Source organism: Balaenoptera physalus, assembly GCF_965194825.1.
Source record: "Balaenoptera physalus genome assembly, chromosome: 5".
NCBI classification, from domain to species: domain Eukaryota; kingdom Metazoa; phylum Chordata; class Mammalia; order Artiodactyla; family Balaenopteridae; genus Balaenoptera; species Balaenoptera physalus.
Genome location: NC_138884.1, coordinates 10,311,684 through 10,336,188, shown reverse-complemented (window position 1 = coordinate 10,336,188; position 24,505 = coordinate 10,311,684). Strand labels below are relative to the sequence as shown.

The 24,505-nt window shown below is 38.9% G+C and overlaps 1 protein-coding gene across 25 annotated transcripts in view; it reads right to left on the bottom strand.

Annotated features, from left to right (window-relative positions):
* Nucleotides 1-24,505, bottom strand: part of LOC309660795 (uncharacterized protein) — a 274,097-nt gene that overhangs the window by 187,311 nt on the left and 62,281 nt on the right. For 23 of the 25 annotated variants that reach the window (XR_014263617.1, XR_014263619.1, XR_014263620.1 and 20 more), the window contains 2 exons: nucleotides 23,221-23,390; nucleotides 11,035-11,153 (listed from right to left, as the gene is read on the bottom strand). Coding sequence is in view for 9 of the 25 variants with exons in the window: in XM_082461916.1 (XP_082318042.1) it covers nucleotides 11,035-11,153; nucleotides 23,221-23,390 (289 nt within the window). In the remaining 16 variants the exon portion in view is untranslated. The remainder of the gene's footprint in view (nucleotides 1-11,034; nucleotides 11,154-23,220; nucleotides 23,391-24,505) is intronic. The other 2 variants (XR_014263618.1, XR_014263632.1) reach the window with 1 other exon arrangement.

Sequence of the window (24,505 nt, the reverse complement as noted above, 5' to 3'; positions counted from 1 at the left end):
GCAAGGGAGGGTCACCAAGTGAGACAAAACCACATTCTGTCTGCCACTGTTGTCCTTCAGATGACTGAAAACAAAACTGTGATGTAACAATTTAAGCTAAAGTATTGACTTTAATGATTTATAAGTCCCGAATCCTAAAGACACAAGGTGGGATGAACATAGCTAAGTGTGTAACATGCTGAGTTTAAACCTCCTTAAAAGGAGAAGGGCAGTGGAGAATTTTGTTATGTATGTATAATTTTTATATATGTATATTACATATAAATATATAACATTTTTATATATTTATATCTATAAAGTATGTTTAAATTTAAATATATATAATATATTAAATATAATCTATATTTTGTTTTAATAAATCCTAACCCACTGCCCCATTGGGAATATGAACGAATGGAAAACGTCAGTGGTCATGAAAACGGACACTCTTCCTTTTGTCATTTTACTTACTTTGTTTTTCTTTTTTTATTGTTAATAGGAGGAGAGTATATTGGAGGAAAGCCAGAAGTTTCAGAGCTATTCACACTATCTAATGGCTTTACAGCTTCAAGTTTCAAGCAAATCTTTTCCAGAGCCCTCTGCTGGACTCATAATAGAAATGATGATTCAAAGGAAGTGACAAAACTTGCCTAGTTGCCAAAAGTGTTTGCATGGAAAACACAAAAGTGAAGGAGATAGAGAGTAAGGAAAATAATTCTCTATTCCAAGATCTCTATTCCTCTAATCTCAGCACTTGCAATTATTTTATATTTTCTGTCTGTCTCACCCACTAGAATGTACATTACATGAGGGTAGGGGCAATCTTATCTTTCTCACCATGGAACTGAACATAGAAGATGTTTATATTAGAAAACTCTTTGTACCACTTCATGTCCTTTCAGCCTCTCCTTCATCCCAGGCACAGGATTCCATCAGCTTTCCCCATCTGTAATCTGTCAATATCCCACATTGGCCAGTGCCACATACCTTCCTGACCCAGGGCTTCTCTGCACCAAGGTGCAGCTGGCCCCCATCCTGAAGGAAACTTTGATGAATTGGACAAACCCTCCCACGAGGGAGGATGTGAGTCCTACAGGGAGTGGATTATATTAAACCCTTTTCTGTACCACTTTCCTCTCAGTTCTACCTCTTATTCCAGTCCCTATTCCATTTAAGAAACCAAATCTGTGCAGGTTTAACTTGTCAGTAGTCATCTTGGCCATGCCTACCTATTTCTCAATTCCTGCCCAAGGGCGTTTCTAATGCTACAGTATGGGTTTCCCAGGTGAATCTACGCAAACATGTACAAGCCAGATGTATGAGCTGTTGAAAACCTGTGGGGTTACCATTGGCAAATGGAAGGCAGAATTTCATAGATAAATGTTTCTCTTTCATCCCTGGAGTGCACAGTCTTGAGAAACATTCATAGGGTTCCTCAGATGGTCTCAGAGGATTAAGCATTGCTTACAGGCAATGATGGCCATCTTGATAACACACTTTTTCTATTTTATTAATTTATTTTTTTATACAGCAGGTTGTTATTAGTTATCTATTTTATACATATTAGTGTATATACGTCAATTCCAATCTCCCAATTCATCCCTCCACCACCAATAACACCTCCTGCTTTCCCCCCTTGGCGTCCACACGTTTGCTCTCTACATCTGTGTCTCTATTTCTGCCTTGTAAACCGGTTCATCTGTACCATTTTTCTAGGTTCCACATGCATGCGTTAATATACGATATTAGTTTTTCTGACTTACTTCACTCTGTATAACAGTCTCTAGGTCCAGCCACATCTCTACAAATGACCCAATTTCGTTCCCTTTTATGGCTGAGTAATATTCTATTGTATATATGTACCACTTCTTCTTTATCCATTCGTCTGTCAATGGGCATTTAGGTTGCTTCCATGACATGGCTATTGTAATAGTGCTGCAATGAACATTGGGGTGCATGTGTCTTTTTGAATTATGGTTTCCTCTGGGTATATGCCCAGTAGTGGGATTGCTGTGTCATATGGTAATTCCATTTTTAGTTTTTTTAAGGAACCTCTATACTGTTCTCCATAGTGGCTGTATCAATTTATATTCCCACCAACAGTGCAGGAGGGTTCCCTTTTCTCCACACCCTCTCCAGCATTTGTTGTTTGGAGATTTTCTGATGATGCCCATTCTAACTGGTGTGAGGTGATACCTCATTGTAGTTTTGATTTGCATTTCTCTAATAATTAGTGATGTTGAGCAGCTATTCATGTGCCTCTTGGCCATCTGTATGTCTTTTCTGGAGAGATGTCTACTTAGGTCTGCCCATTTTTTGATTGGGTTGTTTTTTTAATATTGAGATGCATGAGCTGTTTATATATTTTGGAGATTAATCCTTTGTCCACTGATTCGATTCCAAATATTTTCTCCCATTCTGAGGGTTGTCTTTTCATCTTGCTTGTAGTTTCCTTTGCTGTGCAAAAGCTTTGAAGTTTCATTAGGTCCCATTTGTTTATTTTTGTTTTTATTTCCATTACTCTAAGAGGTGGGTCAAAAAAGATCTTGCTGTGATTTAGGTCAAAGAGTGTTCTTCCTATGTTTTCCTCTAAGAGTTTTATAGTGTCTGGCCTTACATTTAGGTCTTTAATCCATTTTGAGTTTATTTTTGTGTACGGCGTTAGGGAGTGTTCTAATTTCACTCCTTTACATGTAGCTGTCCAGTTTTCCCAGCACCACTTACTGAAGAGACTGTCTTTTCTCCATTGTATATCCTTGCCTCCTTTGTCATAGATTAGTTGACCATAGGTGCATGGGTTTATTGCTGGGCTTTCTATCCTGTACCATTGATCTATATTTCTGTTTTTGTGCCAGTACCATATTGTCTTGATTACTGTAGCTTTGTAGTATAGTCTAAAGTCAGGGAGTCTGATTCTTCCAGCTCCATTTTCTTTCCCTCAAGATTGCTTTGGCTAGGGACTTCCCTGGTGGTGCATTGCTTAAGAATCTGCATGCCAATGCAGGGTACACAGGTTCAAGCCCTGGTCCGGGAAGATCCCACATGCCACGGAGCAACTAAGCCCGTGTGCTACAACTACAGAGCCTGTGCTCTAGAGCCCGCATGCCACAACTACTGAAGCCTACGCACCTAGAGCCTGTGCTCCACAACAAGAGAACCACCGCAATGAGAAGCCCACAAACCGCAATGAAGAGTAGCCCCCACTCACTGCAACTAGAGAAAACCCGTGTGCAGCAACAAAGATCCAATGCAGCCAAAAATAAATAAATAAAACAAATAAATTTATTTTAAAAAAATAGATTTTTTTGGCTATTCAGGGTCTTTTGTGTCTCCAAATTTTAAGATTTTTTGTTCTAGTTCTGTAAAAAATGCCATTGGTAATTTGATAGGGATTGCATTGAATCTGTAGATTGCTTTGGGTAGTAGAGTCATTTTCACAATATTGATTCTTCCAATCCAAGAACATGGTATATCTCTCCATCTGTTTGTGTCATCTTTTTTTTTTTTTTTTAATTATTGACACCTTTAATTATTATTTATTTAGTTATTTATTGTTTTTGGCTGTGTTGGGTCTTCGTTTCTGTGCGAAGGTTTCCTCTAGTTGCAGCAAGCAGGGGCCACTCTTCATCGCGGTGCACGGGCCTCTCACTATCGTGGCCTCTCTTGTTGCGGAGCACAGGCTCCAGACGCGCAGGCTCAGTAGTTGTGGCTCACGGGCCTAGTTGCTCCGCGGCATGTGGGATCTTCCCAGGCCAGGGCTCGAACCCGTATCCCCTGCATTAGCAGGCAGATTCTCAACCACTGCGCCACCAGGGAAGCCCCTGTTTGTGTCATCTTTGATTTCTTTCACCAATGTCTTATAGTTATCTGAGTACAGGTCTTTTACCTCCTTAGGTAGGTTTATTCCTAAGTATTTTATTCTTTTTGTTGCAATGGTGACTGGGATTGTTTCCTTAATTTCTCTTTCTGATCTTTTGTTGTTAGTGTAGAGGACTGCAAGAGATTTCTGTGCATTAATTTTGTGTCCTGCAACTTTACCAAATTCACTGATTAGCTCAAGTAGTTTTCTGGTGGCATCTTTAGGATTCTCTATGTATAGTATCATGTCATCTGCAAACAGTGACAGTTTTACTTCTTCTTTTCCAATTAGGATTCCTTTTATTATTTTTTTCTTCTCTGATTGCTGTGGCTGGGACTTCCAAAAACTTTGTTGAATAATAGTGGCAAGAGTGGACATCATACACTTGTTCCTGATCTTAGAGGAAATGCTTTCATTTCTTCATCATTGAGAACGATGTTTGCTGTGGGTTTGTCGTATATGGACTTTATTATGTTGAGATAGGTTCCTTCTATGTCCACTTTCTGGAGAGTTTTTGTCATAAATGGGTGTTGAATTTTGTCAAAAGCTTTTTCTGCACCTATTGAGATGATCATATGGTTTTTATTCTTCAGTTTGTTAATATGGTATATCACATTGATTGATTTGCATATATTGAAGAATCCTGGCATCCCTGGGATAAATCCCACTTGATCATGGTGTATGATCCTTTTAATGTGATGTTGGATTCCGTTTGCTAGTATTTTTTGAGGATTTTTTTGCATCTATATTCATCAGTGATATTGGTCTGTAATTTTCTTTCTTTGTAGTATCTTTGTCTGGTTTTGGTATCAGGGTGATGGTGGCCTCATAGAATGAGTTTGGGAGTGTTCCTTCCTCTGCAATTTTTTGGAAGAGTTTGAGAAGGATGGGTGTTAGCTCTTCTCTAAATGTTTGATAGAATTCACCTGTGAAGCCATCTGGTCCTGGACATTTGTTTGTTGGAAGATTTTTAATCACAGTTTCAATTTCATTACTTGTGATTGGTCTGTTCATATTATCTATTTCTTCCTGGTTCAGTCTTGGAAGGTTATACCTTTCTAAGAATTTGTCCATTTCTTCCAGGTTGTCCATTTTATTGGCATAGAGTTGCTTGTAGTAGTCTCTTATGATGCTTTGTATTTTTGCAGTGCCTATTGTAACTTCTCCTTTTTCATTTCTAATTCTAATGATTTGAGTCATCACCCTCTTTTTCTTCATGAGCTTATCTAAAGTTTATCAATTTTGTTTATCTTCTCAGAGAACCAGCTTTTAGTCTTATTGATCTTTGCCCTTGTTTCTATTTCATTTATTTCTGCTCTGATCTTTGTGATTTCTTTCCTTCTACTAACTTTGGGTTTTGTTTGTTCCTCTTTCTCTAGTTCCTTTAGGTGTAAGGTGAGATTCTGTATTTGAGATTTTTCTTGTTTCTTGAGGTAGGATTGTATTGCTATAAACTTCCCTCTCAGAACTGCTTTTGCTGCATCCCATGGGTTTTGGATCATTGTGTTTTCATTGTCATTTGTCTCTAGGTATTTTTTGATTTCCTCTTTGATTTCTTCAGTGATCTCTTGGTTATTTAGTAATGTATTGTTTAGCCTCCATGTGTTTGTGTTCTTTATGTTTTTTTTCCCTGTAATTGATTTCTAATCTCATAGCGTTGTGGTTGGAAACGATGCTTGAAATGATTTCAGTTTTCTTAAATTTACTGAGGCTTGATTTGTGACCCAAGATGTGATCTATCCTGAAGAATGTTCCATGTGCCCTTGAGAAGAAAGTGTAATCTGCTGTTTTTGGATGTAATATCCTATAAATATCAATTAAATCTATCCGGTCTATTGTGTCATTTAAAGCTTCTGTTTCCTTATTAATTTTCTGTTTGGATGATCTGCCCATTGGTGTAAGTGAGGTGTTAAAGTTCCCCACTATTATTGTGTTACTGTCAATTTCCTCTTTTATAGCTGTTAGCATTTGCTTTACGTATTGAGGTGCTCCTATGTTGGGTGCACATATATTTATTATTTTTATATCTTCTTCTTGGATTGATCCCTTGATCATTATGTAGTGTCCTTCCTTGTCTCTTGTAACATTCTGTATTTTAAAGTCTATTTTATCTTACATGAGTATTGCTACTCCAGCTTTCTTTTGATTTCCATTTGCATGGAATATCTATTTCCATCCCCTCACTTTCAGTCTGTATGTGTCCCTAGGTCTGAAGTGGGTCTCCTGTAGACAGCATGGGTCTTGTTTTTGTATCCATTTTGTATCCATTCAGCAAGTCTGTGTCTTTTGGTTGGAGCATTTAATCCATTCACATTTAAGGTGATTATCGGTATGTATGTTCCTATTACCATTTTGTTAATTGTTTTGGGTTTGTTTTTGTAGGTCCTTTTCTTCTCTTGTGTTTCCCACTTAGAGAAGTTCATTTAGCATTTGTTGTAGAGCTGCTTTGGTGGTGCTGAATTCTCTTAGCCTTTGCTTGTCTGTAAAGCTTTTGATTTCGCCGTTGAATCTGAATGAGATCCTTGCTGGGTATAGTAACCTTGGTTGTAGGTTCTTCCTTTTCATCACTTTAAATATATCGTGCCACTCCATTCTGGCTTGTAACGTTTCTGCTGAGAAATCAGCTGTTAATCTTATGGGAGTTCCCTTGTATGTTATTTGTCATTTTTTCCTTGTTGCTTTTAATAATTTTTCTTTGTCTTTAATTTTTGTTAATTTGATTACTATGTGTCTCAGTGTTTCTCTGTGGGTTTATCCTGCCTGGAACTCTCTGTGCTTCCTGTTCTTGGGTGGCTATTTCCTTTATGATATTAGGGAATTTTTCGACTATAATCTCTTCAATTATTTTCTCAGGTCCTTTCTCTCTTCTCCTTTTGGGACCCCTATAATGCGAATGTTGGTGAATTTAATGTTGTCCCAGAGGTCTCTTAAGCTGTCTGCATTTCTTTTCATTCTTTTTTCTTTATTCTTGTTCTACGGCAGTGAATTCTACCATTCTGTCTTCCAGGTCACTTATCCGTTCTTCTGCCTCAGTTATTCTGCTATTGATTCCTTCTAGTGTATTTTTCATTTCAGTTATTGTATTGTTCATCTCTGTTTGTTTGTTCTTTAATGTTTCTTGGTGTTTGTTCTTTAATTCTTCTAGGTCTTTGTTAAACACTTCTTGCATCTTCTCGATCTTTGTCTCCATTCTTTTTCCGAGGTCCTGGATCATCTTCACTATCATTATTCTGAATTCTTTTTCTGGAAGGTTGCCTATCTCCACTTCATTTAGTGTCCTTCATCTGGTACATAGTCCTCTGCCTTTTCATTTTGTCTATCTTTCTGTGAATGTGGTTTTCATTTCACAGGCTGCAGGACTGTAGTTCTTCTTGCTTCTGCTGTCTGCCCTCCCTTGATTACACACTCTTATTTTACTCCACTAATTCCTCACTTCTGCTCTCCGGGCTCACTTCTAATGATATTATTGAATGCAGACTTTCATCTCAGACTCTGAATTGGGGTCCACCCAGACTAGGAACAAGTTCAATATACATTCATAGAATAAACAAATGAACAATGAATATTCATTAGTCTCCAAATTCCCTGAACAGTCCATCTTTCTTCATTACTCTTTCTCTATTCAACCTTAAAATGTTGGTATTCTCCAGGCTTCTAACTTTCACTCTCTTTCCTTCTAGGCAAATAAAATTACCCTTAGCATTCCCATACACAGCAAGGTTGTAACTAATCTCCATTCTGACTTTTATCTCTTACCCTGTGCCTTCTCAGAAACTCCAGAACTATACATGTGTGCATGTGCCCATCAACATTTAGTGAATATACGTACACGTGTAATTTCCTAGTTTTTCCACTTGAGTGTCCCATTAACACTCCAAACTCAATATTTATCAAGAAGAAATCATTATCTTCCTCCTGAAATTCACCCCTCTTTCTAGGCCCCCTATACTGAGGAATGAGAGCACCATCCACTCCACCCCACGAGTCAGAAATTCAAATCTTTCTTTATTCTAATCCATCATTACTCATATCCGAAGTCCTATACATTCTATCTCTTTAATATAATGTAAATTTCTCTCCAATTAACAACTTTTATACTACTTCCTTAAATTAGAATGTTTGTACTGCTGTAATAATATCATAACTAGTTTCTCCAATTTCATTCTCAAGTCTGTATCCTGATATAGCGAATTTCCTGAAATTCTTGTAATTTTCTTGTTTTAACTCCTTAGTGGTGTCATATGGCCTCTAGTTTAAAGCTGAAGTTTCTTAACCAAGCTTTCAAGGTCCTTCATCATATGGGTCCTGCCTACTTCTCTCATTCTTTATTACTGTCCCTACATGTACTTCCGTATCAATCACATAAAACTCCCAAACAAGCCATACTCTTTTTTACTTTTGTGAATTTATATATCAGAGGTGTTTTTTTCTGTAACATCCCTCTCTCGTATCCACACCTACTATCTGTCATTCTTCAGGAAGTAACTCAAATCTTACTTCCTCTTAAAAGATTTCACCAATTTCTTTCATATCTTCTCAACCCCAGGGCTAGATTGGATGTTATTCCTTATCACACTCTCTCTTTAGATCTTTACCATTCAATGTCTTCTTATGTTATAGCATTATCACAATGTATGTTAACTATTGATTAATATAATTTTAATTATATTAAAATTTTATTTATTTTTTTAGACAACATGTGCCTTGGGTTAGGGACTTATCAACTTTGTATTTTTGAGATACATAAGAGTGTCTGAATATAATAACTCCTCAATGTCTGTTGAATAACATAATCAATGACAATAGAAACTACTGATTGTGTAACATTTTCAAAAGTACACTCTAAACTAGGCATTATTTCCCAGGATTTTCTGGAAAAAAACCAAAAATTTTAGAGAAAGTGAGAGACATCCTCAAGTACACAGCTGGGAAACAGCAAAACCATTTTGCAAATCTTTGTCTACATGAATACAAGGCCCATATCCTTACTCTATGCCACATCATCCGAAGGCCCAAATAAATTGTGTATGGAGAGGAAAGAGTCAGTATTATGAGAGGTAATGGAGGAAAAAAGATAAAACCCTAGGCCACCACAAATGTCTTTCTTTCTCTTCATATTATTGTTATTATTTTGTTGGTTTGTATTATGTTCAAATAACAAATCCCCCAGATTCATCAAGACCTACCTTGTCTTACTTATCATTGCCAAACTTTGGATGGTCAATAAATGGCTTGACCTGAAACACAACTGTTTCTTTTTAATACTCACTACTCTTCATAATTTGACAAATAGAAAATACATAGACCAAAAAATGTTGTTAAGCATCAGAGAAAATAGGATCTAACACAAATGAAAACAAAGACACATTTTTCATCTTAGAAATGATCTTCTTTGCTTGTCAAGCTGGTCAATGTAATGAAAAAGAATAGCTTAATTTTTCTATTATTTTCTGTTAGAGCAGAAATTTTGTTCTGAACCCAAAGCGGCATTTGTTTTCAGCACTCTGTTGTCTGTCTTATTTTCTAGGTATATAGATTTAAAAACCTTTTGTCAGGCAATGCAAACTGTGTAGACATTTACAAAAAGAAGATGAAAAGAAATAATGTGACAGTTATTTTCCTACTGTATGGATTTGCTTGGAACTGTGCCATGGAAAACAATCTTAACACAGATATTAAATTCTAGATGAGGATATACATTTGGAAATGTTTAAGGGTACTGATAAAGCGAACTACTGTGAAAGCATCAAAAAATTATTTGATATATTGATAGAGGAATGAATATATGATGTGTAAATAGTTGATAAATAATTATAGAAAAATATCAATTTTAGAATCTAGGTGATGAGCTTAAGAGTGTCCACTGCATAACTCTTTCAACTTTTCTGTGTTTTGGATAATATTCATAATAAATGTGAAAAAAATCAATGAAAAATTATAATTGATCCCATGCATAATTTTCAGACATAAGCCAGTTCTCAGATTCAGAATTCATGACTGAAGAAAAATCTGGATTCCTGCGAGGAAGCATCACACAAAACTATGATATGTATACTCACTAGTAACTTCCTCCATTCTTCCCTAAAGAGACCTATAGCCATTTACTTAGTTAACCATACACTGGGGAAAAGAAAATACCTTCAGACTTTTTGAGAATATTTGTATATGGGGTCTATATTGGCATTGATATTTGGGAGCCCAAAGTGCTACCATCACTCCCCTAATAGAATATGAATAGATGTTATCTAGGAAATAAATATTATCTTGGAGCAGGTTCAGCTCATAGCTGTGGTCACACCCAACAGTTACTTCCCAGTCCCTAAATGTATAATTGTACTAGACATAGCTGGTAATTGGTAGAACACTCACATCAGTTCCTTGAGCTGTGACATAAGAGAAATAATAAAGGAAAAGGCCAAGTGGAAGCCTCAAAAATTGCCCCTCCACCTCTGGTCAAGATTGTAAATACAGTAAATAATAACATTACCAAAGGAATCAAAGAGATTAGTGCCACACTTAAGATGTAAAATATGCAGAGATATCAGTCCCCATCATATTCCACTTAATTCGAAGGTCTGACTCCTACAACAATTAAATAAATCTAGAAACTCAACCAAGCAGATGCCCAAATTTCAGCTTCTATGTCAAACATGGAATCTATACTAGAGCAAATTAACACAGCCTCCAGTACATGTTAAGTGGCTACTGATTTGATGAATGCATTATTTTCCATCCCTATCAATAAGGAGGGTCAGAAATAGTTCACATTCAAATAGGATGGCCAACAGTGTACATATATGGTCCTACCCCAAGACTATGTAAATTTTCCTGGTTTCTTTAAAAATATAGTCCAAAGTGTCTTCAGCCATATAAACATTCCACAGAACATCACATTGGCCACTATATCAATGACATTATGTTAATTGGATTAAAATGTAAATTGGAGACTAAGGTAAGACAAATGTGTTCCAGTGGTGGAAAATGCACTCTACAAAGATCCAACGTTTTGCCTCATCAGTGAAGTTTTCAGGCCCCTAGTAGTCTGTGGCATGCTGTGCTATACCCTCAATATAAAGGAGAAATTTTTGCATCTCAGATCTTCCAACACAAAGAGAGGCACATAATGTCTGGTTCACATTTTCAGATTCTGGAAACAGCATATTTTACATTAAGAAAGAGTACTTTGACTTACTTACTGAATGACAAAGAAGGCTGCTAGCTTTGACTGGAGCCCAGAGAAGGAAGGAGCCCAGAGAAGGAAGGATCCCTCAGTAGTTTCAGGCTGTGATTCAAGTAGCTTTGGTCCTTGAGATAACTAGGAAAGGAAAAGAATACATGAGGAGTTTACAGTAAGTTCCAGTAGCAGAAAATTCTGAGGGTTCTAGAGAAGTGCTGTATTATCTACAGCATAGAAAGTATATAGTCTCTTCAACAAATGGGGCTGTGAAAACTGGATATCCATATGTAAAGGAACTAAATTGGACCCCTATCTTACACCATACACAAAAATCAATTCCAGTGGGTTAAAGACTTGCAAGTAAGACCTAAAACCATGAAACTACTCGAAGAAACACAGGCAAAAATCTTCGTGACATTGGTCTCAGCAATGGATTCATGGATATGACACCAAAAGGACAGACAACAAAAAACAAAAATACACAAGTTGGACTACCTCAAACTAAAAAGCTTCTACATAGCAAAGGAAATGATCAACAAAATTAAAAGGCAACCTACAGAATGGGAGAAAATATCTGCAAACCATATATCTGATAAGAGGTTAATATCTATAATACATAAATAACTCCTATAACTCAACAGCAAAAAATAAATAATCCAAGTTTTAAATGGGCAAAGGATTTGAATAGACATTTCTTCAATAAAGACATACAGATGGCCAACAGGTATATGAAAGGATGTTCAACACCACTAATCATCAGTGAAATGTTAATCAAAACCACAATGAGCACACATCTATCAGGATGACTATTACCAAAAAAAAAAAAATGACATTAAGTATTGATGAAGATATGGAGAAACTGGAACACTTGCACACTATTGGTGGGAATAAAAAATGGTTTAGCCACTGTGGAAAACAATAGGGAGATTCCTCAAAAAATTAAAAATTAAACTACCATTATGATCCAGCAGTCCCACTTCTGGGTATTTATCCAGAAGAACTGAAATCAGGATTTCAGAGAGATACTAGCACTCCTATGTTTATTGCAACATCACAGTAGCCAAGCTGTGGAAACAACCTAAATGTCATTCAACAGATGAACAGATAAAAAAAATGTGATACATATGTACAGTAGAATACCATTCAGCCTTTAAAAAAGAAGGAAAATTCTGCAATATGTGACCATACGGATGAATCTTGAGGGCATTATGTTAAGTGAAATTGATCAGTCACAAAAAGACAAAAAATACATAATTCTTCTTACGTGAAGTATCGAAAATAGTCAAATTCACGAAATCAAAGAGTGGTTGCCTGGGGCTGGGAGGTGCTGAAGGGAATGAATTGTTATTAATCAAGGGGTATAAAGTTTCAGTTAAGCAAAATGAATAAACTCCAAAGATCTTCTTTACACCATTGTATCTACAGTCAATAATAATGTATCATACACTTACAAATTTGTTGAGAGTAAATTTCATGTTGTGTTCTCATCGAAATAAAATGAAAAAAATCATCAGATAAATGACTGTTAAATGGGCTTAATCCTAGATTTACCTAATTTCAAATTCTATGTCCTTTCCACTAAAAATACTGCTACCCTAGAAACAATTTTTTTAATATTTTTAAAAATTTATTTATTTTATTTATTCTGTTTTTTTCTTTCGGCTGCATTGGGTCCTCATTGTTGCGTGTAAGCTTTCTCTAGTTGAGGTGAGTGGGGGCTACTCTTCATTGCGGTGCACGGGCTTCTCACTGCAGTGGCTTCTCTTGTTGCAGAACACGGGCTCTAGGCATGCAGGCTTCACAAGTTGTGGCTCACGGGCTCTAGAGCACAGGCTCAGTAGTTGTGGCACATGGGCTTAGTTGCTCCGTGGCATGTGGGATCTTCCCAGACCAGGGCTTGAACCCGTGTCCCCTACACTGTCAGGCAGATTCTTAACCACGCCACCAGGGAAGCCCTAAAAACAATTTTGAGTGCAGAAGATTCTAATCTTATCAAAGTTTGTGATCTCTCTAAAGAAATGTTATATTAACAGAGGAGCCTCGATGGCAGACATGAATCTCAGAAAATGTTGAAAGAGATAACATGAATTTGGTCACGTACTTATCCAACTCTCTGCAAGGCATAGAAATAGTATATATATATATATATATATATATATATTTTTTTTTTTTTTTTTAATTTATTTTATTTATTTATGTTTGGCCACATTGGGTCTTCTTCATTGTTGTGGGCGGGCTTTCTCCAGTTGAGGCGAGCAGGGGCTACTCTTCATTGCAGTGCGCGGGCTTCTCATTGCGGTGACTTGTCTTGTTGCTGAGCACAGACTCTAGGCGTGTGGGCTTCAGTAACTGTGGCACGCGGGCTCAGTAGTTGGGGCTCACCGGCTCTAGAGTGCAGGTTCAGTAGCTGTGGCACACGGGCTTAGTTGCTCCGCAGCATGTGGGATCTTCCCGGACCAGGGATCGAACCCGTGTCTCCTGCATTGGCAGGCAAATTCTTAACCACTGTGCCACCAGGGAAGTCCAGAAATAGCATACTTAATGTACAAGTACTTTCCATTCCCTAGGGGAAAACTATTGTTGTTATTGTTTTGTTTTGTGTTTTAGTTTTGTGATGTGGAAGTATTGTTAGGTCCTAACAATTCCTGGACAAAATGTCCTCTTGAAGTTACCTAATAACATTTCATAATTTTTTATTTCCCATAAAATTATTAGGTTTATAAGTGTGTTTCCTCAATGTCTTAAAAACAAGAAGGTATGCTCTAGATAAAGGAAATTAGTTCTCTAGTCACTGAAGGTAGCATACTTTATTATAAATGAAGAATTAGGATTCTTTTAGTCATCAATGTCTCATGAATTTCTTTGGTGAGTGAGATCTTTAAGGGGCCTATTCACAGAGTTTCTGTATCTACAAAGCTGAGGACCAGCATCTAGGTAACCAAGATTCCACGTAAGTAAGGCACCCACAGCTGGTGTTTTCTATTAATTCTCTGACTAGACTTTGAACTACATTTTACACTTTCACTGATTCAAGTTGAGTCTATTATTTTATTGATACTCTGCTTAATTACCCTTAATTGACAGGGATATAATTCTTCCCAAAGAATGAGCATTTAGCAACTGAAGGCAATCAAGTATAACTTATGTCTCTATTAAAGTGGGAGTGATTCAAATGACACAAATCAGAAACAATCAATAAGACTATGTATTTCAGATAATCAACTAAGATTTTAACTATGTTATCTAACTTAATGGAAAAGCAGAAAAGAGTTTTGTTGTATTAGTTTTATTAATGAAAAGTACTGAAATACTGTGACTGGTAAGATGAAAGAAGGCACTCAAAGTGATTGGGACTGGACGATAAAGAAAAATCACAGTATGTTAAACTCTTTAAAAATATTCAGAGGAGCTTCAAGATGGTGGAAGAGTAAGACATGGAGATCACCTTCCTCCCCACAAACACATCAGAAATACATCTACATGTGGAACAGCTTCTATAGAACACCTACTGAACGCTGGCAGAAGACCTCAGACCTCCCAAAGGGCAACAAACTCCCCACGTACCTGGGTAGGGCAAAAGAAAAAAGAAAAAACAGAGACAAAAAAATAGGGCAGGACCTGTACCTCTGGGAGGGAGCTGTGAAGGAGGAAAGGTTTCCACACACTAGAAGCCCCTACACGGGCGGAGACTGCGGGTGGTGGAGGGGGGAGCTTCGGAGCCGCGGAGGAGAGCTCAGCCACAGGGGTGCAGAGGGCAAAGCGGAGAGATTCCCGCACGGAAGATCGGTGCCAACCAGCCCTCACCAGCCCGAGAGGCTTGTCTGCTCACCCGCCAGGGCGGGCGGGGCTGGGAGCTGAGGCTCGGGCTTCGGAGGTCGGATCCCAGGGAGAGGACTGGGGTTGGCAGCGTGAACACAGCCTCAAGGGGGCTAGTGCGCCACGGCTAGCTGGGAGGGAGTCCGGGAAAAGGTCTGGAACTGACGAAGAGGCAAGAGACTTTTTCTTACCTCTTTGTTTCCTGGTGCGCGAGGAGAGGGGATTCAGAGCACCGCCTAAATGAGCTCCAGAGACGGGCGCGAGCCGCGGCTACCAGCGCGGACCCCAGAGGCGGGCAGGAGACGCTAAGGCTGCTGCTGCCACCACCAAGAAGCCTGTGTGTGAGCACAGGTCACTCTCCACACCGCCCCTCCCGGGATCCTGTGCAGCCCGCCACTGCCAGGGTCCCGTGATCCAGGGACAACTTCCCCGGGAGAACGCACGGCATGCCTCAGGCTGGTGCAACGTCACGTCAGCCTCTGCCGCTGCAGGCTCGCCGCGCCTCCTCCGTACCGCTCCCTCCGCCCGGCCTGAGTGAGCCAGAGCCCCCAAATCAGCTGCTCCTTTAACCCCGTCCTGTCTGAGCGAAGAACAGATGCCCTCAGACGACCTACACGCAGAGGCGGGTCCAAATCCAAAGCTGAACCCTGGGAGCTGTACGAACAAAGAGAAAGGGAAATCACTCCCAGCAGCCTCAGGAGCAGTGGATTAAATCTCCATAATCAACTTGATGTACCTGTATCTGTGGAATACCTGAATAGACAACAAATCATCCCAAATTGAGGCGGTGGACCTTGGGGGCAAAGATATATTTTTTTTTCCTTTTTCTCTTTTTGTGAGTGTGTATGTGTATGCTTCTGTGTGTGACCTGTCTGTATAGCTTTGCTTTTATCATTTGTCCTAGGGTTCGGTCTGTCAGTTTTGTGGTTTTTTTTAGTATAGTTTTTAGTGCTTCTTATCATTGGTGGATTTGTTTTTTGGTTTGGTTGCTCTCTTCTTTCTTTCTTTTTTTTTATTTTTAAATTTTTTATTTTAATAACAATATTTTATTTTATTTTACTTTCTTTTTTCTTTCTTTCTTTCTTTTTGTCTCCCTTTCATTCTGAGCCGTGTGGCTGACAGGGTCTTGGTGCTCCCACTGGGTGTCAGGCCTGTGCCTCTGAGGTGGGAGAGCCGAGTTCAGGACATTGGTCCACCAGAGACCTCCCAACTCCACGTAATATCAAACGGCAAAAAACTCCCAGAGATCTGCATCACAACACCAAGACCCAGCTCCACTCAATGACAAGCAAGCTACAGTGCTGGACACCCTATGCCAAACAACTAGCAAGACAGGAACACAGCCTCACCGATTAGCAGAGAGGCTGCCTAAAATCATAATAATGCCACAGACACCCCAAAACACACCACCAGACGAGGTCCTGCCCACCAGAAAGACAAGATCCAGCCTCATCCACCAGAACACAAGCACTAGGCCCCTCCACCAGGAAGCCTACACAACTCACTGAACCAAACTTACCCACTGGGGGCAGACACCAAAAACAATGGGAACTACAAACTTGCAGCCTGCAAAAAGGAGACCCCAAACACAGTAAGTTAAGCAAAATGAGAACACAGAGAAACACACAGCTGATGAAGGAGCAAGGTAAAAAGCCACCAGACCAAACAAATGATGAGGAAATAGGCAGTCTACCTGAAAAACAATTCAGAGTAATGACTGTAAAGATGATCCAAAATCCTGGAAATAGAGTGGAGAAAATACAAGAAACGTTTATCAAGGACCTAGATGAACTAAAGAGCAAACAAACAATGATGAACAACACAATAAATGAAATTAAAAATTCTTTAGAAGGAATCAATAGCAGAATAACTGAGACAGAGGAACGCATAAGTGACCTGGAAGATAAAATACTGGAAAATATATTGCAGAGCAGAATAAAGAAAAAAGAATGAAAAGAATTGAGGACAGTCTCAGAGACCACTGGGACAACATTAAAGGCACCAACATTCGAATTATAGGGGTCCCAGAAGAAGAAGGGAAAAAGAAAGGGACTGAGAAAATATTTGAAGAGATTACAGTTGAAAACTTCCCTAATATGGGAAAGGAAATAGTAACTCAAGTCCAAGAAGCACAGAGAGTCCCATACAGGATAAATCCAAGGAGAAACATGCCAAGACACATATTAATCAAACTATCTAAAATTAAATACAAAGAAGAAATATTAAAAGCAGCAAGGGAAAAACAACAAATAACATACAAGGGAATCCCCATAAAGTTAACAGCTGATCTTACAGCAGAAACTCTGCAAGCCAGAAGGGAGTGGCAGGACCTTATTTAAAGTGATGAAAGGGAAAAACCTTTTCCAAAGATTACTCTGCCCAGCAAGGATATCATTCAGATTAGATGGAGAAATTAATAACTTTACAGACAAGCAAAAGCTAAGAGAATTCAGCACCACCAAACCAGCTTTACAACAAATGCTAAAGGAACTTCTCTAGGAAGGAAACACAAGAGAAGGAAAAGATCTACAAAAACAAACCCAAAACAATTAACAAAATGGTAATAGGAACATACATATCAATAATTACCTCAAATGTAAATGGATTAAATGCTCCAAGTAAAAGACATAGACTGACTGAATGGATACAAAAACAACACCTGTATATATGCTTTCTACAGGAGACTCACTTCAGACCTAGGGACACATACAGACTGAAAATGAGGGGATGGAAAAAGATACTCCATGCAAATGGAAATCAAAAGACAGCTGGAGTAGCAATTCTCATATCAGACAAAATAGACTTTAAAACAAAGACTATTACAAGAGACAAGGACACTACATAATGATCAAGGGATCAATCCAAGAAAAGATACAACAATTGTAAATATTTATGCACCCAACAAAGGAGCACCTCAATACATAAGGCAAATGCTAACAGCCATAAAAGGGGAAATCGACAGTAACACAATTATAGTAGGGAACTTTAACACCGCACTTTCACCAATGAACAGATCATCCAAAATGAAAATAAATAAGGAAACACAAGCTTTCAATGATACATTAAACAAGATGGACTTAATTGATATTTATAGGACATCCCATCCAAAAACAACAGAATACACATTCCTCTCAAGTGCTCATGGAACATTCTCCAGGATAGATCATATCTTGGGTCACAAATCAAGCCTTGGTAAATTTAAGAAAATTGAAAATGTATCAAGTATCTTTTCTGACCACAATGCTATGAGACTAGATATCAATTACAGGAAAAAATCTGTAAAAAATACAAACACATGGAGTATAACAATACAGTAGTTAATAACCAAGAGATCACTGAGGAAATCAAAACATACCTAGAAACAAATGACAATGAAAACATGACGACCCAAAACCTATGGGATGAAGCAAAAGCAGTTCTAAGAGGGAAGTTTATAGCAATACAATCCTACCTTAAGAAACAAGAAACATCTCAGATAAACAACCTAACCTTACACCTAAAGCAATTAGAGAAAGAAAAACAAAAAAACCCCAAAGTTAGCAGAAGGAAAGAAATCATAAAAATCAGATCAGAAATAAATGAAAAAGAAATGAAGGAAACAATAGCAAAGATCAATTAAACTAAAAGCTGGTTCTTTGAGAAGATAAATAAAATTGATAAACCATTAGCCAGACTCATCAAGGAAAAAATGGAGAAGACTCAAATCAACAGAATTAGAAATGAAAAAGGAGAAGTAACAACTGACACTGCAGAAATACAAACGATCATGAGAGATTACTACAAGCAACTCTATGCCAAAAAAATGGACAACCTGGAAGAAATGGACAAATTCTCAGAAAAGCACAACCTTCCGAGACTGAACCAGAAAGAAACAGAAAATATAAACAGATTGATCACAAGCACTGAAATTGAAACTGTGATTAAAAATCTTCCAGCAAAGAAAAGCCCAGGACCAGATGGTTTCACAGGTGAATTCTCACAAACATTTAGAGAAGAGCTAACACCTATCCTTCTCAAACTCTTCCAAAAAACAGCAGAGGGAGGAACACTCCCAAACTCATTCTATTAGGCCACCATCACCCTGATACCAAAACCAGACAAAGATGTCACAAAGAAAGAAAACTACAGGCCAATATCACTGAAAACATAGATGCAAAAATCCTCAAGAAAATACTAGCAAACAGAATCCAACAGCACATTAAAAGGATCATACAACATGATCAAGTGGGGTTTATCCCAGGAATGCAAGGATACTTCAATATACGCAAATCAATCAATGTGATACACCATGTTAACAAATTGAAGAATAAAAACCATATGATTGGGCTTCCTGGTGGCACAGTGGTTGAGAATCTGCCTGACAATGCAGGGGACACGGATTCGAGCCCTGGTCTGGGAAGATCCCACATGCCATGGAGCAGCTAGGTCCGTGTGCCACAGCTACTGAGCCTGCGCATCTGGAGCCTGTGCTCCACAATAAGAGAGGCCGTGACAGTGAGAGGCCCATGCACCGCGATGAAGAGTGGCCCCCGCTTGACGCAACTAGAGAAAGCCCTCACACAGAAATGAAGACCCAACACAGCCAAAAAAAATAAATATTAAAAAAAAAAAAAACCATGTGATCATCTCAATAGATGCAGAAAAAGCTTTTGACAAAATTTCTTTAGAAAGTAGGCATATAGGGAACCTACCTCAACATAATAAAGGCCATATATGACAAACCCACAGCCAACATCATCCTCACTGGTGAAAAACTGAAACCATTTCCTCTAAGATCAGGAAGAAGACAAGGTTGCCCACTCTCACCACTGTTATTCAACATTGTTTTGGAAGTTTTAGCCACAGCAATCAGAGAAGAAAAAGAAATAAAAGGAATCCAAATCAGAAAAGAATAAGTAAAGCTGTCACTGTTTGTACATGACGTGATACTATACAGAGAGAATCCTAAAGATTCTACCAGAAAACTACTAGAGCTAATCAATGAATTTGGTAAAGTAGCAGGATACAAAATTAATGCACAGAAATCTCTTGCATTCCTATACACTAATGATGAAAAATCTGAAAGAGAAATTAAGGAAACACTCCCATTTACCACTGCAAAAAAAAAAGAATAAAATACCTATGAATAAACCTACCTGAGGAGACAAAAGACCTGTATGCAGAAAACTATAAGACACTGATGAAAGAAATTAAAGATGATTCAAACAGATGGAGAGATATACCACGTTCTTGGATTGGAAGAATCAACATTGTGAAAAAGATTATATTACCCAAAGTAATCTACAGATTCAATGCAATCCCAATCAAACTACCAATGGCATTTTTCAAAGCACTAGAACAAAAAATTTCACAATTTGTATGGAAACACAAAAGACCCCGAATAGCCAAAGCAATCTTGAGAAAGAAAAACGGAGCTAGAGGAATCAGTCTCTCTGACTCCAGACTATATTACAAAGCTCCAGTAATCAAGACAGTATGGTACTGGCACAAAAACAGAAATATAGACCAATGGAACAGGATAGAAAGCCCAGAGATAAACCCACACACATATGGTCACCTTATTTTTGATAAAGGAGGCAAGAATATACATTGCAAAAAAGACAGCCTCCTCAATAAGTGGTGTTGGGAAAACTGGACAGCTACATGTAAAAGAATGAAATTAGAACAGTCCCTAACACCATACACAAAAATAAACTCAAAATGGATTAAAGACCTAAATGTAAGGCCAGACACTATCAAACTCTTAGAGGAAAACATAGGCAGAACACTCTATGACATAAATCACAGCAAGATCCTTTTTGACCCACCTCGTAATGGAAATAAAAACAAATGGGACCTAACGAAACTTAAAAGCTTTTGCACAGCAAAGGAAACCATAATGAAGACGAACAGACAACCCTCAGAATGGGAGAAAATATTTACAAATGAAGAAACTGACAAAGGATTAATCTCCAAAATTTACAAGTAGCTCATGCAGCTCAATATCAAAAAAATAAACAACCCAATCCAAAAATGGGCAGAAGACCTAAACAGACATTTCTCCAAAGAAGATATACAGAGTGCCAAGAAACACATGAAAGAATGCTCAGCATCATTAATCATTACAGAAATGCAAATCAAAACTACAATGAGATATCACCTCACACCAGCCAGAATGGTCATTATCAAAAAATCTACAAACAATAAATGCTGGGGAGGGTGTGCAGAAAAGGGAACCCTCTTGCACTGTTGGTGGGAATGTAAATTGATACAGCCACTATGGAGAACAATATGGAGGGTCCTTAAAAAACTAAAAATAGAACTACCATATGACCCAGCTATCCCACTACTGGGCATATACCCTTAGAAAACCATAATTCAAAAAGAGTCATTTAGCACAATGTTCATTGCAGCTCTATTTAGAATAGCCAGGACATGGAAGCAACCTAAGTGTCCATCGACAGATGAATGGATAAAGAAGATGTGGCCCATATATACAATGGAATATTACTCAGCCATAAAAAGAAACGAAATTGAGTTATTTGCAGTGAGGTGGATGGACCTAGATTCTGTCATACAGAGTGAAGTAAGTAAGAAGGAGAAAAACAAATACTGTACGCTAACACATATAAATGGAACCTAAAGAAAAAAAATGGTTCTGAAGAACCTAGGGTCAAGACAAGAATAAAGACACAGATGTAGAGAATGGACTTGAGGATATGGGGAGGGGGAAGGGTAAGCTGGGACGAAGTGAGAGAGTGGCATGGACATATATACACTACCAAATGTAAAACCGATATCTAGTGGGAAGCAGCCGCATAGCACAGGGAGATCAGCTCGGTGCTTTGTGACCACCTAGAGGGGTGGGATGGGGAGGGCGGGAGTGAGGGAGACGCAAGAGTGAAGAGGTATGGGGATATATGTATATGTATAGCTGATTCACTTTGTTATAAAGCAGAAACTAACACACCATTGTAAAGTAATTACACTCCAGTAAAGATGTTAAAAAAATAACAGTAATTCAGGTCCGAGGTCTATATGCACTCTTTACTGATGTGTAAGCACAGATAAAATCATGAGCAAACTCAGCCACATCAAAGTGATTGGTGCTGTCTGGAATTTCCAGTACCTAAAACGACAGGGAAAAATCATAGCTAAATCCACGAAGCCCTGGATCTGCCACATAATCATTAGCTTTGTGATCTTGGTTGTGTAGCTCCATCTCTCTGAAGGTCAGATTAGTTTTAATCTCTAAATGAGGATAAAGTACTTATCTCCAAGGATTTTTAAGGATTATAGAAGATCATCCATGTATCTGCTGTGACAGAGTTAATAGTTACATTTCCTCCTGGGAACACAGCTGAACTCTATTTTCCATCCACCTCTACAGTTAGGTAGGGCCATGGGGTTAAATTCTGGCCAGTGGCTTGTTGGTGGAATGCACGTATGCCATTTCCAAGAGAGGCTCCTAAATTGTCCTCCACAACCCTCCAAGTTCTACCTCCGAAGTTCTGGCGAAATGACTTCATGTCTTTGATGAACACAGAGTATTCATCATGAAACTTGGCTTACTGTAGTTCCAGAAGACCCTCATCAGACTATAAGGGGAACATAAAGTAAATGTGACTAGGGCTCTGCTTGCAGAAAGTTAGCTGACGCTGTCAAATACTACAGAAATGCTGTTGTCGTTTTCTTTTTCCATTATTAACTAGTATCTGCTGAGTAGCACACAAAGGTAAAGGGAAATCTACTGACAACCCAAGTGCCATTTTATCTGATTTAATTAACTACTTAAACCCTTATGTGCCAAGGACTCGTCTAGACACTGGAAATAGAGTAGTAAATTCAACTTTATCCATGCCCTTAATGTGGCAATATTCTAGTAAGTGAAACAGACAATAAGCAAGCAAATTCACATATACACAGACACACACATGTTTTATACATATCATATATTACGTATGTTACCTATCATATATATGTTGTGTATGTCTATATATAACATATTTTATACATATATAACAGATAATAAGTTCTATGAAGAAAAATATAACAGGAGAAGAGCATATATTATGATGGAAGACTACTTTAAAGAAGGGGTGGTCCTGGGAAGTCTCCTTGGGAGATAAACTGAAGTATGAATGAAGTGAGAGAATAAACCACTCCAAACAGAAGAAACTGCAAATGCAAACGTGTGAATAGAAATTTTCTTGATACGTTTGAGGAATATCAAGGAGGAAAGAGTAATTAGAGACCACAGAGCAAGGGCTAGAATGGGAGGAAATGAGCCCACAGATGTGGACAGGAGGCAGACCATGTAGGCACACGGCCATAGCTAGGATTTGGGATTTCATTTGAAACCTAATGGGAACAGTTGAAGAGTTGAGACAACGGAAACGATATGGCTTACCGTTTTTAAATGCAGCCACTCTGGCCACTGTGCAGAGAACAGGCTGCAGAAGGCAAGGGTGGAAACAAGAATAGTCCAGAAGCTGTTGGGATGATCTTCGTGAGAGGTGGTACTGCTACTGAACCAGGCTCGTTTTCGCCCATCGCACAGTGAGCCAAAACGCCGAGACGCTGAGGTTTGCAGAAAGAGAGGGTTTAGTCACAAGGCAGCCAAGCAGAAAGACGGGAGAACTAGCCTCAGATCCATCGCCCCAAAGCAAGGAGCTCCGCATATTCATGGATTAAAGACTAAAGAAGCAGGGAGGTCTGAGGCGTGGGGGGCGTGGAGAAAGGTGATTGGGAAAAGGTGAGATAATTGTCCTTCTGCGCAGGCGTAACTAAGCTACAGCCGCCGCATGTTCAAAAGGTCACTGAGCGGACACTCACGCATGCCCAGTTGAAGGGTCGGTGGTCCCATCCCATCTTAACCAGCTCAGCTGGAACGAGACACAGCTGACTCCAAGTTCTTGGAGAACCACTCTGGCAAACATCTTGTTTAGGTGATGTGCGGTTGGAGGACATGCAAGTGTTTTGCAGCAACAATTAACGACCTCGATTAGTGAAGGCAGGTTACAGGATTTAAGTAATGATTACCTACAGTTTCAGGGCTGCCTGGGACCAGTCTGGTAGTGGAGGATGGGGCGTGCAGTGGAGGGTTTAGAGTACACTGTAAAAGTGCGGTAAACAAGATTGCTGGTGCGCCGGACACGGAACAGGAGAAAAAGGGTTCAAGCATGGCTCCAAGGTACGATCTGAGAAACAGAGTGGTCTTTATTGAGAGGGAGTAGACAGTTTTAAGGACAGTTTTGGAGTGGTCACAGGGAACAATTAAGGGTTTTGGACGTGTGACGTTTTAGGTTCTTCAAGTCATACCAGTAAAATGTCCATAGTTTACTCTTATATCCAATTGTCTTGGTTCAGAAAAGGAAGTTTGAAAACATAAGTTCACTCCACGCCAAAGACCTTTCACTAGTGACACTGCAGGGGTCCAGGAGAAGGCCTACTTTTAGTGGCTTTGAGGGAGGCCGGGATGTGAGTTCCTGTATTGGTTACTTCTCATACCTTGCCTCCTCTTGGCCCAACTTTTACTCTAGCCTTTGCTTCCACAACTAGCTTTGCCTGCTTAGACCTGACAGCTATCAGCACCTCACCTCACCTGCCCCACTGTACCGCCCTGGGGCTTCTCTGAGGCCATGGTGTGGGATACCTTTGGGAACCCACAATCCCACGGGACTGGCGAGAACGGA